The 14,412-nt window shown below is 49.3% G+C and overlaps 1 protein-coding gene across 3 annotated transcripts in view; it reads left to right on the top strand.

Annotated features, from left to right (window-relative positions):
- Positions 1-14,412, top strand: part of LOC140429203 (ufm1-specific protease 2-like) — a 121,301-nt gene that overhangs the window by 64,981 nt on the left and 41,908 nt on the right. For all 3 annotated transcript variants that reach the window (XM_072515891.1, XM_072515892.1, XM_072515893.1), the window contains one exon: positions 1,123-1,244. In XM_072515891.1, coding sequence (XP_072371992.1) covers positions 1,123-1,244 — 122 coding nt within the window. The remainder of the gene's footprint in view (positions 1-1,122; positions 1,245-14,412) is intronic.

The raw sequence follows: 14,412 nt of genomic DNA, 5'->3' as shown, positions 1-14,412 counted from the left end.
ACTCCGCCCCCTCCACTCTCGGGATCAGTGCCCTTCTTACCACAAAAAAGTCTATTCGCGAGTAGGCCTTGGCCTGGCAAACCTCCACGGATCCACTCCCCCCATCTGATCCATAAACCCCCTCAGGACCTTGGCTGCTGCTGGCCTCTTACCCGACTTCGACCTAGACCGATCTAGTGCCAGGCCCTCTAGATCCGGGATCTGCCTCAACATCCGCTTCATGAACCCTGCATCGTCCCAGTTTGGGGCATACACATTCACCAGCACCACCCGGGCCCCCTGCAGCCTGTCACTCACCATCACATATCGACCCCCTTTATCTGCCACAATACCCACCGCCGCAAATGCCACCCGCTTACTCACCAGAATTGCGATCCCCCCTTTTTTCGCGTCCAGCCCAGAGTGAAAAACCTGCCCCCCCCCCCCCCCCCGACTAGCCATCTCCTTTTTTAGGCCAGCCACGTGCCCGCACCTCCCGCATTCTCCAGCTCCCAGGCGGAGGCTCCCCGCCTGACCCTCCCTCTTACCTTCAACTCCCCCTCAGTCAGCACAGCAGCAACCTCATTATCAGAGGCCTGCACCTCCTTTATCACCGTCCCCTGCATCTTCTGGGCCTTTCAACCAATGCCTTCATAGGGGCCAACATCTCCGCCTTCAATTCCGCAAAGCAGCTTCTCAAAAACTCCTGCTGCTCCCAAGACCACTGAGCCCACGCTGCCTGGTTCCTGCCCGCCGCCATCTTGCTCTTTCACGCCCGTTCTCTCTTCTCTAGTGCCACTTTTGTGACTGCTCCGCTCCTGGTCCACTCCATACAGTGCTGGGGGAAACTCACTGCTTCCTTCCCACACCGGGAATTGTCGTCCAAGTGCCGCTGGAGCTCCTTAAAAGGGCCCAAAAGTCCATTCTCGGCGGGAGCTGCCAACCGTGCGACCTACCCAGGCATAGCCGCAACTGGAAGTCCACTGATTTCAATTGTTAATATTCTAAAGCATAATTTGGTTTATAAGTCCTTTGTCTTAATCTTGTTGAAACTATAAGCAAGGCTGTGCTTTTTCTGCTTTTAAAAAAATATGTTGTTCAAGAATTTCTACTTAGAAAACGGTTTGCATTTTACATTTTCAGATGTTGGTAACTGCTGGAGATAAAGGTCCAAGTATTGTTGGATCAACAGACTGGATTGGATCTTTTGAGATCCGGTCAATATTAAATTTGTTGGGGATTACATCAAAGATCATCAGCATCCGGTAAGGAAAACATTGAAGTAAAATCATCTCGAAACTTATTTTTCACAAAGTTGAATCCTACTTACCAGACTTATCATAGAAGTTTACAGCATGGAAACAGGCCCTTCGGCCCAACCAGTCCATGCCGCCCAGTTTTTACCATTAAGCTTTTAAGTAATATATTGATACCATTTAATATTTTTATGAACAGCATTGGGATATTCTTTGTGGATTAAATTTAGTTTCTTTAATCCAATGTCATATCTGGTTGACTTTAGAATTGGTGGATATTCTTACAGTTCTTTTTGAACTCTCTCCAGTGATCACAATTGCACCTCTGTATTTGATCTAAGCCTTTGTTAAAAAGTCAGGATATGGTGGTGTTGAGATTATGTTGCTGAGTAAGAGGTCCAGACTAATGATCTAAACGTGAGATCAAGTCTCACCACTGAGGCAATAATTTTGGAACAAAAAAGCTAGTGCCAGTAATTTATCCATGAAATTATTGGATTGTTATAAAAGCTCATCAGGTTTACTGATGATTTTTAGGGAAGATAAACTACATCCTTTCCCATTCTGGCCCATATGTGACTCCTGAGCCACTGAAATGTGGTTGACTCGTAACTGCCCACTAAGTAAGCCACTCCATTTTATCAAATCACCGCTGAGAACTATAATAAGAATAAATCCAGTTAGACCACTCACTATCAGGCTAGGCACCGAAGACAACAAAGACACACCCAGCCCATTCAACTCTGCAAAATCCACCTTGCTAACATATGGGGTCTTGTCTTGTAATTGGAAGCGCTGCCCTATGGAAGAGTGAGTAAGCCGGGTGGGAGGGGTCTTTGATTATGCTGCCCGCTTTCCCCAGGCAGCGGGAGGTGTAGATAGAGTCAATGGATGGGACGCAGGTTCATGTGATGGATTGGGCTGTGTTCACGACTCTCTGAAGTTTCTTGCGGTCTTGGGACGAGCAGTTGCCATACCAGACTGTGATGCAGCCGGATAGGATGCTTTCTATGGTGCATCTGTAAAAGTTGGTGAGAGTCAGTGTGGACTTGCGGAATTTCCTTATTTCCTATTGTGAAATATATAGGCGCAGTTGTGCTTTCTTGGTGGTAGCGTCGACTTGGGTGGACCAGGACAGATTTTTGGTGATGTACATGGCTAGGAATTTGAAACTGTTAACTATCTCCACCTCGGCTCCGTTGATCGTTGATGCAGACATGCTTTACTGAAGTCCATGTAAACAACATCCACCGTCCTTCCCTCATCAATCATCTTTGTCACCTCCTCAAAAAAACTCGATCAAGTTAGGGAGGCACGACCTTCCCTTCACAAAACCAAGCTGTCTATTGCTAATGAATCCATTTGTTTCCAAATGAGTATAAATACTGTCCTGAGAATTCTCTCCAATAATTTACCTACTACCGACGTGAGGCTCACCGGCCTTTAGTTTCCTGGATTATCACTGCTACCTTTCTTAAACAGCGGTACCTCATTAGCTATTCTGCAGTCTTCTGGGACCTCGTCTGTAGCCAATGAGGATACAAAGATGTCAGTTAAGGCGCCAGAAACTTCCTCCCTTGCTTCCCTTGGTATTCTGGGTTAAATCCCATCAGGCCTAGGAGACGTATCTACCTTAATGTCTTTTAAAACACCCAATACACCTCCTTTTTGATGTCAACATGACCCAAACTATCCACACACCTTACCCAAGAATCACTTCCACAATGTCCTTTTCTTTGGTGAAAACTGATGCAAAGTACTCATTTAGTACCTCGTCCATTTCCTCTGGCTCAACACACAGATTCCCCCAACTGTCCTTAAGTCGTCCAATCCTTTTCCTGGCCATCCTCTTGCTTTTTACACATGAGTAAAATGCTTTGGGATTCGCCTTAATCCTACTTGTCAAGGACTTTTCATGACCCATCCTAGCCCTCCTAATTTCCTGCTTAAGTACCTTCCTACTTTCTTTATACTCCTCAAGGGTTTTGACTGTTCCCACCCTTCTAGACTGTCAAAAGCCTCCTTTGTCTTGTTGATGATGTTCACAATATCCCTTGTTATACAAGGCTCCCTAAACTTCCCATACTTGTCCTTTGTTCTCTCAGGAATGTGACTTTCCTGAAATCGAGTCAACTGTCACTTGAAAGACTCCCATATGTTCGATGTTGATTTACCCTCCAACAGCCACACCCAATCCAAATTCTATAATTTATGTCCAATGTTATCGTAATTTGCCTTTCCCCAGTTTAGCACCTTAACGCGAAGGTTACCCTCATCCCTGTCCAAAAGTACCCTAAAACATAGGGAATTGTGGCCACTACTCCCTAAATGTTCCCCTACTGAAGCCCCAACCACCTGTCCAGGCTCATTCCCCAATACCAGGTCCAGTACTGCCCCATCCCTTGTTGGTCTATTGACATATTGCATCAAGAATCCTTCCTGGATACACCTTGCAAACTCTGCCCCATTCAAGCCCTACATGAGTCCCAGTCAATATCGGGGAAATTAAAATCCTCTACCACAGCAACCCTTTGCACCTGTCCAAAATCTCTCTACCTATCTGGTCCTCTATCTCTTGCTGGCCGTTGAGGGGCCTATAATAAAACCCTCAACATTGTGATTGCTCCCTTCCTGTTCCTGAGCTCTACCCAGATTGCCGCATTGTATGAGCCCTCTTGAGGTGTCCTCCCGCAGTACGGCGATAATATTTTCCTTAACCAGTAATGCTACTTGTCCACCCCATTTACATCCCCCTGTATCTCTCCTGAAGCATCTATATTCTCCCAACGTTCAGCTGCCAATCCTGCCCTTCCTTTAACCACATTTCTGTGATAGCCACAACATCATAGCTCCAAGTACTAATCAGTGTTCTAAGTTCATCTGCTTAACCTGCTATACTTCTGGCATTGAAGCAAAAACAACAGACCACTCTGCTTGAGCAGACTGGGCAATGTTGCTATTCTCTTATTTTTGTTCTCTATTTCCCCTTCACTTATTACACCTTCTAAGCTAACGCTCTGGTGTCCCCCCCCCCCCCCCCCCCCACCCCCCGTCCCCCCATATTAGTTTAAATCCTCCTGAGAGACTCTAGCAAACCTCCCAGCCATGATATTGGTTCACTTAAACCAAGGATAAAGGTTCACTTAATCTTAAACAATTACATTTGAAACAGTCGTGTAAAGGCTACGGAATTTGGTTATGTGGTTTGATTTCTCTGCAAAGTGTGATTTTAAACCATGATTTTCTTACAGTGCTGAAATGTTCACAACCATTTTCAAGCAGAAATGCAAGATCGGTAATTCCATCTTCACCTCCTCCTGCTCTTTCCCACCATCGCTGAAATCAGTCTTCAACCAATTTGGTTCACTCCATGTAATATCAAGAATCAGCTGAGTGCACTGGATATGACAAAAAACTATGAGCGTCAATAACATATCCACTTGGAAGACCTGTGTTTCAGATGCAGCAATACCTCTAGCCAAGTTGTTCCAGTACAGCTACAACACAGATATTTTCCCAGGCATTTTCCTTCCACAAAAAGCAGGAGAAATCCAATTTGGCTAATTCGTGTCCCATCAGTCTACTTTCGTTTTAAAAAAAAAATGTATTTTAGTACAAACATGTATCAAACCAGGTTACAGCAAATAAACATCCCTGGAAACATAACTTCCCAACAATCCCCCCCCCCCCCCCCCCCCAACCCCATGCAACAGGGTCACAAACATCCCCCACTTTTCCTCAAACTCCCCTGCTGAGTACCTTAACTCATACTTTACCTTCTCTAACCACAGGAAGTCGTACAGGTCACCCAGCCATGCCACGACCCGAGGTGGCGATGCCGACCGCCACTCCAACAAAATTCGCCGCCGTACAATCAGAGAGACGAAGGCCACGACATCGGCCTTTCTCCTAACAAAGAGCTCCGGTTTCTCCGAAACCCCGAATATCGCCACCAAAGTGTCTGGGTCCACCTCCTCCTCCACTCCCCTGGCTCAGACTGCGAACACTCCCGCCCAGAATCTTCCCAATTTTTCGCAACCCCAAAACATATGCGTGTGATTTGCTGGCACCCACCCATACCTCCCACATTCATTTGCTACCCCCTAAAAGAACCCACTCATTCTTTCCCGAGTCATATGCATCCTGTGCACCACCTTAAACTGTATCAGGCTCATCCTTGCACAAGAGGAGGTCCCATTTACCCTTCGCAGTGCCTCATTCCATACTCCCCAATTGATCTCCCCTCCCAACTCCGCTTCCCATTTCTCCTTGATCTTCACCACCCCCTCGCCTCCCTGCTCCCCCAGCCACATGTCTATATATCCACAAATCTTCCCTCCCATTTCACATCCAGAAGCAGCAGGCGCTCCAGCAGGGTGTATCCCGGCTCCCTAGAGAGCCCCCTCCAAACCTTTCGCGCGAAGTCCCTGACTTGCAGATACCTGAACTCACTCCCCCTCGGCCGCTCTACCCTCTCCCTTAGCATCTTCAGACTGGCGAACCCTTCCTCCAAATACAAATCCCTCACCTTGACCAACCCCACTTTCCTCCACCTCCTGTATACACTATCCATCCCGCCCGGCTAAAACCCATGACGCTCGCACAGCGACATTAGCACCGACATCCCTTCCATCCTAAAATGCCTCCTCAGCTTATTCCATGGCCCGGAATCTCCAAGCCCATGCTGGGTCAGAGAATCGGTGGTGACGCGGGAGATTCCCGCCACGCTGCTCCAAAGCCGGGACGTGATTCTCCGACGACCGGAGAAACGGCACCAATCGCACCCGCGAGGTCGACGCGGCGCCGGTCAAGGGCTGCTGAAAGACGTCTCCGCGGCGATTCACTGTGATTGACCGGCCGAATTCCCGCCAAGTTCCGCCGAGTCCCACCGCCGTGGTTCCAACCTGGTACCCCCCGGTAGGAGCTCAGACCCGCGGCCACGGTGGCCGTCCTTGGCGGGGGGGGGGATGAGACTCAGAGGGTACCGATCGGCGGGTGCCCGCGATCTGGAGGGAGCCTATCTCCTTCTGCGCGGGACCGCTGAAGGGCTCCGCCATGTTGCTCGGCGCCGGCGCGGAAACGGCCACCATGCGCTGACGCGGAGAGAGCTGTTGTGCGCATGCGCGGACCCGCACCGACAGTGCAGGGCCGCCTATCAGCCGCAGAATCGCTGGGCCTGGAGGCCCGTTGACGCCACCGTGCACCACTCCGGTGTTTATGCCAGCGTTAGAACTTGGCGGGGATTTCAGAGAATCCCGGCCCATATCTTCACCATGGACTGCACCACTAGGCTCCCTGAATACTTACTCGGAGCCATTGGCAATGCTGCCATCACCATAGCCCTCAAACTAGACCCCTTAAAAGATTCCTCCTCTATCCTAATCCACTCTACCCCTTTTCTTTCCCACCTCCGCTGCATCTTGTCCACATTCGCCGCCCAATAATAATAAAGCAAGTTCGGCAAGGTCAACCTTCATCCTCTGCCTCTGTATTAGCCTATTTTCAATACTCAAAGCGATTTAGAGAGAAGAAGGTTAAGAGGTGACTTAATTGAGGCATACAAGATGATCAGAGGATTGGATAGGGTGGACAGTGAGAGCCTTCTTCCTCGGATGGTGATGTCTAGCACGAGGGGACATAGCTTTAAATTGAGGGGAGATAGATATAAGACAGATGTCAGAGGTAGGTTCTTTACTCAGAGAGTAGTAAGGGCATGGAATGCCCTGCCTGCAACAGCAGTGGACTCGCCAACACTAAGGGTATTCAAATGGTCATTGGATAGACATATGGACGATAATGGAATAGTGTAGATGAGCTTTAGAGTGGTTTCACAGTTCACAGGTCGGCGCAACATCGAGGGCCGAAGGGCCTGTACTGCGCTGTAATGTTCTATGTTCTATGATTTAAGGAGTCATCGACAGTGCTATCAAGTAGCACATACTAACCAAGAAGCTACGCAATTTGCGTTTTGCCAGGTGGTGCCCCCATGAAGCAAGACCGGGACTGTTTTGAGCTTTTAGGTGGCAAGTAGCATTCACACCACACAAGTGCCAGGCAATGACTATCTCAAAAAAAGAACCATCTCCCCATGACATTCAATGGTATTACCATCAATATCATTTGTGGGGGTGGGGTTTGTGTGTGTGCATGCGTGCATGTATACTAACGAGGAACATATCTTGCTCTGCCATCAGCCTCAAATACTGTGATAACTTAGAGCAGATCAGGGGCTTGTAAATATATATGTTATTCTGCAGCGGATGACTCGCCTCTTGGCTCCCCAAAACCTTTTCACAATCTGTACGGTACAAGAGTGTAATAAAAAAAACTTACCAATTGCTTGGATGAGTAGAGCTGCAACAACACTTGAAGCTTGACACCATCCAGGTTAAAAATGCCTAGTTAACAGGCACCCTCCCCTTCTAAGACCTTAAACATTCACTCTCTCCACCACCAGCACACATCTGCAGTGTGCACTACTTACAAATGAGCTGCAGTAACTAGCCATGTTGATGTTACTTTCCACAACGGCATTTCTGACATGTGGATAATAATGGCATAGTGTAGGTTAGATGGCTTTTGTTTTGGTGCAACATCGTGGGCCGAAGGGCCTGTACTGCGCTGTATTGTTCTATGTTCTATGTCTTCCATTTCCTCAGCCGAGGATACCCCCCCCCCCCCGCAATTGTGGATGACAGCCCTCAACCATGTCCAACCTTGCTGTCACCCCTTCTCCTCCCACCCTGAACCATGATAGTTCCTAGTGTCCTCACATTCCACCCCACCAGCATTCATCTTCAAAGGATTATCCTTTACAATTTCCGTCAGCTCCAGCATGATACCATCACAAAACACATCCCGTTACATCTCCTGTCAACATTCTGAAGGGTTGGCTCCCTCTGTGACACCCTTGTCCACTCCTCTATCACCCTAACACTTCATTCCCTTCCCATGGCACCTTTCCATGTAGTCGTAAAAGGTGTTGCCCCTGCCTTTTTACCATCTCTCACCTCCCCATAAAAGGCCCTAAATACTCCTTCCAGGTTTCACAGATGTTTACAGCACAGAAGGAGGCCATTTCTTTGAAGAAGGTGGCCATTTACCCATCATGTCCACATTGGTCAATAAAAATGTGATTGCACTAATTCTAATATCTGGTGCTTGGCCCATAGGTCTGGAGCTTACGGCAGCGCAAGTGACTATCAAAAGTTTTCTTAAATGTTATGAGAGTTTCTGACTCAATCACCCTTTCAGGCAGTGAATTCCAACTCTCACCACCCTCTGGAGCAGCTCAAACAGATCATTAAGTGCGTGAAAATAATTTTTTTTTAAAAAAACATAATAGGGCAACACAAGGTACAAAATGTATCTTGCACACTATGTCTGCAGTGTGCACTATATATCTCCTAATAATCTAATAATCTTTATTAGTGTGACAAATAGGCTTACATTAACACTTCAATGAAGTTACTGTGAAATCCCCTAGTCGCCACACACGGGCACCTGTTCGGGTACACTGAGGGAGAAATCAGAATGTCCAATTCACCTAATAAGCACATCTTTCGGGACTTGTGGGAGGAAACCCTCGCAGACACAGGGAGAACGTGCAGACTCCGCACAGACAATGGGCCAAGCCAGGAATATAACAGTAAGAAGTCTTACAATCTTACAACACCAGGTTAAAGTCCAACAGGTTTGTTTCGAATCACTAGCTTTCGGAGCACTGCTCCTTCCTCGGGTGAATGAAGAGGTGAATTCCAGAAACATATCCAGGAACCCACCTCTTCATTCATCTGAGGAAGGAGCAGTGCTGCGAAAGCTAATGATTCGAAGCAAACCTGTTGGACTTTAACCTGGTGTTGTAAGACTTCTTACTGTGCTCACCCTAGTCCAACGCTGGCATCTCCACAGGAATGTAACAGTGTGATATAACAGTGCTAACCACTATGCTACCATGCGCCCTTAACTCTCCTCTTAGTCATCTACCTATTATCTTCGTTCAATGCCCACCTGGTTATTGACTCCTTTACTAATGGAAAAGGTGCCTTCCTATCCACCGTATCTATGCCCCTCGTAATCATACACACCTCTGTCAGGTTCCCTCTCGGTCGTCGCTGCTCCAAGGAAAACAGCCCCAGCTTTTTCAATCTTTGTTCGTACCTCAGACCCTCCAGCTCAGGCAGCATTCCAAGTAAATCTCCTCTGCACCCTCTCGAGTGCAGTCACATCTTTCCTATAATGTACAGACCAGAACTGCATGCAGTACTCAGTTGTGGCCTAACCAGCATTTTATATAGTTCAGCATGGCCTCCTTGCTCTTGATTCTATTGATGCTTGACACCATCCAGGTCAAAAATGCCTACTAATCAGGCACCCACCCCTCTAAGACCTTAAACGTTCACTCTCTCCACCACCAGCACACTAAATGTAGTGTGCACTGTTTACAGATGAGTGGCAGCAACTGGCCAAGTTGAATCTGTTTGCCTCAGCTAATAAAGGCAAGAATCCCATCTGCCTTCTTAACACGTTATCTACCTGCCTTGCCACCTTCTGGGTTATGCACACCAATGTCCCTCTGATCTTCAATACTTTCCAGGATACTACCATTCATAGTATAATCCTTTGCCTTGTTAGCCTTCCCCAATTGCATTACCTCACACTTTTCCAGGTTGAATTCCATTTGCCACGACTCTGCCCAGCTGACCAGCCCAATGATATCCTCCTGCAGTTTGCAGCTATCCTCATCACCATTTACCACCCTTCCAATTTTCATGTCACCTGTGAACTTATTGATCATACCCCGTTTATTTAAGTCCAAATCATTAATGTACGACACAAATAGCAAGGGTCCCAGCTTTGCAGAACACTTTGAATCACTCCGCAAGGATAACTAACTCTCCTATTGCTTGCCATTTTAATTCGCTACTTGCTCTCATGCTCACATTTCTGTCCTCAGCTTGTTACAATGTTCGATTGAATCCCAGCGCAAGCTGGAGGAACAGCACCTCATTTTCTGATTAGGCACTTTAAAGCCCTCTGGACTCAACATCAAGTTCAACAACTTCAGACCATGAACTCTGTTCTCATGTTTTTGTTCTCATGTTTTTGCTTTCAGCCTCTTTCTTGGCTATTAACAATCATGCTAGTTTACTTTCTAATGATGCTGACCTTTAGTCTGCTATTAACACCTATAACACAGGTTATTCATGAAGGCCCACTTTCTCAACCTTGCCCCTCACCTGAGGTGTGATGATCCTCAGGTTAAATTACGACCAGTCAACTTTCCCCCTCAAAGGGGAAAGCAGCCTATGGTCATCTGAGAATATGGCGACTTTAATATTTTTATTTTTAAAAAAATATTTTTTATTAAGCTTTTTTAACAACACAATTTTTCCCCTTACAAACAGTAACCCCCCCGTATCAAAATAACGCAAAATCTCCCTGAGCAAGATATATACATGGCAAGATGGTATATTTACATAGCTTTATACACTGGCTCTTGGCCGCACGTACTGTTTCCCCCCACCCTCCATGCTATCTCACGCTCGTCCATCCCCTCAAACAATCTCTCGTCTCTCCCCCCCCCCCCCCCCCCCCCAGGGTTGCTGCTGCTGCTGATCGACCTTCTTCTAACGCTCCACGAGATATTCTAGGAACGGTTGCCACCGCCTGCCTGTAAAACCCTGTACAGACTCTCTCAAAGCAAACTTAATTCTCTCCAATTTTATGAACCCTGCCATGTCGTTAATCCAGGCCTCCAGGCTAGGGTGCTTCGCCTCCTTCCACAATAGCAAGGCCCTTCGCCGGGCTACTAGGGACGCAAAGGCCAGAATCCCGGCCTCTTTCGCCTCCTGCACTCCCGGCTCATCCACTACTCCAAATATTGCTATATATCAAGCTTGGCTTGACCCGGACTTTCACCACCTGGGATATTACTCCCGCTACACCTCTCCAGAACCCCTCCAATGCCGGGCATGACCAAAACATATGGACATGGTTCGCCGGGCCCCCTGAACATCTTTCACATCTATCCTCTACCCCAAAGAACCTACTCAGCCTCGCCCTCGTCAAATGCGCTCTGTGAACCACCTTAAATTGTATCAGACAGCCTGGCACACGAGGAGGAGTTATTAACCCTACCCAGGGCATCAGCCCATAGCCCTTCCTCAATCTCCTCCCCCAGCTCCTCCTCCCATTTACCTTTCAATTCTTCTACTAGCGCTTCCCCCTCTTTCATCTCTTGGTATATTTCCGACACCTTTCCCTCCCCGACCCATACCCCCGAGATCACCCTATCTTGAACTTCTTGTGCCGGGAGCAACGGAAATTCCCTCACCTGTCGCCTCACAAAAGCCCTCACCTGCATATATCTAAATGCATTTCCCGGGGGTAACTCAAATTTCTCCTCCAGTGCCCCTAGGCTCGCAAATGTCCCGTCAATGAACAGGTCCCCCATTCTTCTTATCCCCGCCCGATGCCAGCCTTGGAACCCCCCCCCCCCCGTCCATCTTCCCCGGGACAAACCGGTGGTTACCCCTGATCGGGGACCACACCGATGCTCCCATTGCACCCCTGTGCCTTCTCCACTGGCCCCAGATCCTTAGTGTTGCCGCCACCACCGGGCTTGTGGTGTATTTTGTCGGCGAGAGTGGCAGCGGTGCCGTTACCAACGCCCCCAGGCTCGTTCCTTTACAGGACACCATCTCCATCCTCTTCCATGCCACCACCTCTCCCTCCATGACCCACTTGCGGATCATCGCCACGTTTGCTGCCCAGTAGTAACTCTCTAGGTTTGGCAAAGCCAACCCTCCGCGGTCCCTGTTGCGTTCCAAGAACCCTCTCCTAACCCTCGGGGTCTTATTTGCCCACACATACCCCATAATACTCCTACCTACTCTCTTGAAAAAGCCCTTGGTGATCACGATGGGGAGGCACTGAAACACGAACAAAAACCTCGGAAGGACCACCATTTTGACCGACTGCACCCTACCCGCCAGCGAGAGCGGTAGCATGTCCCATCTTTTAACATTCTCCTCCATTTGCTCCACCACCCTCGTCAAATTCAGTTTATGTAGGGCCCCCCAACTTCTGGCTATCTGGATCCCCAGATACCGAAAACTCTTCTCCGCCCTCCTCAGCGGTAGGTCCCCTATCCCTCTTTCTTGGTCCCCTGCCTGTAATACAAAAAGCTCACTCTTCTCTACGTTAAGCTTGTAGCCCGAGAACTCTCCAAACTCCTTCAGAGTCTGCATGACCTCCACCATCCCCTCCATTGGGTCCGCCATGTATAGCAGCAGGTCATCCGCATATAGCGATACCTGATGCTCCTCTCCCCCGCGGACTATCCCCCTCCATTTCTGAGACTCCCTAAGTGATATGGCCAAGGGTTCGATCGCCAATGCAAACAACAGGGGGGACAGGGGGCACCCCTGTCTCGTCCCTCGGTACAGCCGAAAGTACTCCGACCTCCGCCGGTTCGTCACTACACTCGCCACCGGGGCGCTGTAAAGGAGCTTAACCCATCTAATAAACCCTCCCCCGAACCCAAACCTGCGCAATACCTTCCAGAGGTACTCCCACTCTACTCGGTCAAAGGCTTTTTCCGCGTCCATAGCTGCCACTATCTCCGCCTCTCCCTCCTCCGATGTCATCATTATCACGTTTAAGAGCCGCCGCACATTGGTATTTAACTGCCTGCCCTTTACGAATCCCGTTTGGTCCTTATGAATCACCCCCGGGACACAGTCCTCAATCCTAGTGGCCAGTACCTTCGCCAATAGCTTAGCATCCACATTGAGGAGCGAAAGCGGCCTGTATGATCCACATTGCAGTGGATCCTTGTTTCGCTTTAGAATCAAGGAGATTGTCGCCTCCGACATTGACTGGGGCAAGGTTCCCTCCTCTCTTGCCTCGTTGAAGGTCCTCACTAGTAGCGGGGCCAGCAGGTCCACATATTTTCTATAGAACTCCACCGGGAACCCGTCCGGCCCCGGGGCCTTCCCCGCCTGCATGCTCCCCAAACCCTTACTCAACTCCTCCAACCCAATTGGTGGCACCAAACCAACCGCCTCTTGCTCCTCCACCCTCGGGAACCCCAGCTGGTCCAGGAATCGCCTCATCCCCCCTTCCCCCCCTGGGGGCTGGGATCTGTACAGCTCTTCATAGAAGTCCTTGAATACCTTATTTATTTTCGTTGCACTTCGAACCGTGGCTCCCCTTCCATCTTTGATTCCCCCTATTTCCCTCGCTGCCGTCCTCTTACGGAGCTGGTGCGCCAGCATCCGACTAGCCTTTTCCCCGTACTCGTAAGTCGCCACTTGCGCCTTCCTCCACTGTGCCTCCACCTTGCCCGTGGTCAGCAGGTCAAACTCCCTGGAGCCGTCGCCTTTCCCCAAGTAATCTTTCCTCCGGGGCCTCTGCGTATCTCCTGTCAACTCGTAAGATCTCCCCCACTAACCTCTCCCTTTCCATTCCCTCTGTCTTCTCCCTATGAGCCCTGATGGAGATCAGCTCTCCCCTGATCACCGCCTTCAACGCCTCCCATACCACCCCCACTCGCACCTCCCCGTTGTCGTTGGCCTCCAAGTACCTTTCAATACACCCCCTCACCTTCCCACACATCACTTCATCGGCCAGCAGTCGCACATCCAGCCGCCACAGCGGGCGTTGGTCCCTCTCCTCTCCCAGCTCCAGTTCCACCCAGTGCGGGGCATGGTCCGAAACGGCTATGGCCGAATACTCCGTCCCCTCCACTCTCGGGATGAGCGCCCTGCCCAGAACAAAGAAATCTATCCGGGAGTAAGCCTTATGCACATGGGAGAAAAAAGAAAATTCCCTGGCCTGCGGTCTTGCAAACCTCCATGGGTCCACTCCCCCCCCATCTGATCCATAAACCCCCTAAGTACCTTGGCCGCCACCGGCCTCCTTCTCATCCTTGATCTGGAGCGGTCCAGTGCTGGGTCCAGCACCGTATTGAAGTTGCCTCCCATTATCAGTCCTCCTACCTCCAGGTCTGGAATGCGCCCCAACATGCGCTTCATAAATCCCGCATCATCCCAGTTCGGGGCGTATACATTTACCAACACCACCCACGTCCCTTGCAACCTACCACTCACCATCGCATATCTCCCTCCATTATCCGCTACGATTGTCTTGGCCTCAAATGACACATGCTTTC

This window comes from Scyliorhinus torazame, chromosome 9 (genome assembly GCF_047496885.1).
Source record: "Scyliorhinus torazame isolate Kashiwa2021f chromosome 9, sScyTor2.1, whole genome shotgun sequence".
NCBI lineage: Eukaryota > Metazoa > Chordata > Chondrichthyes > Carcharhiniformes > Scyliorhinidae > Scyliorhinus > Scyliorhinus torazame.
This window is presented reverse-complemented; position numbering and strand designations above follow the sequence as displayed.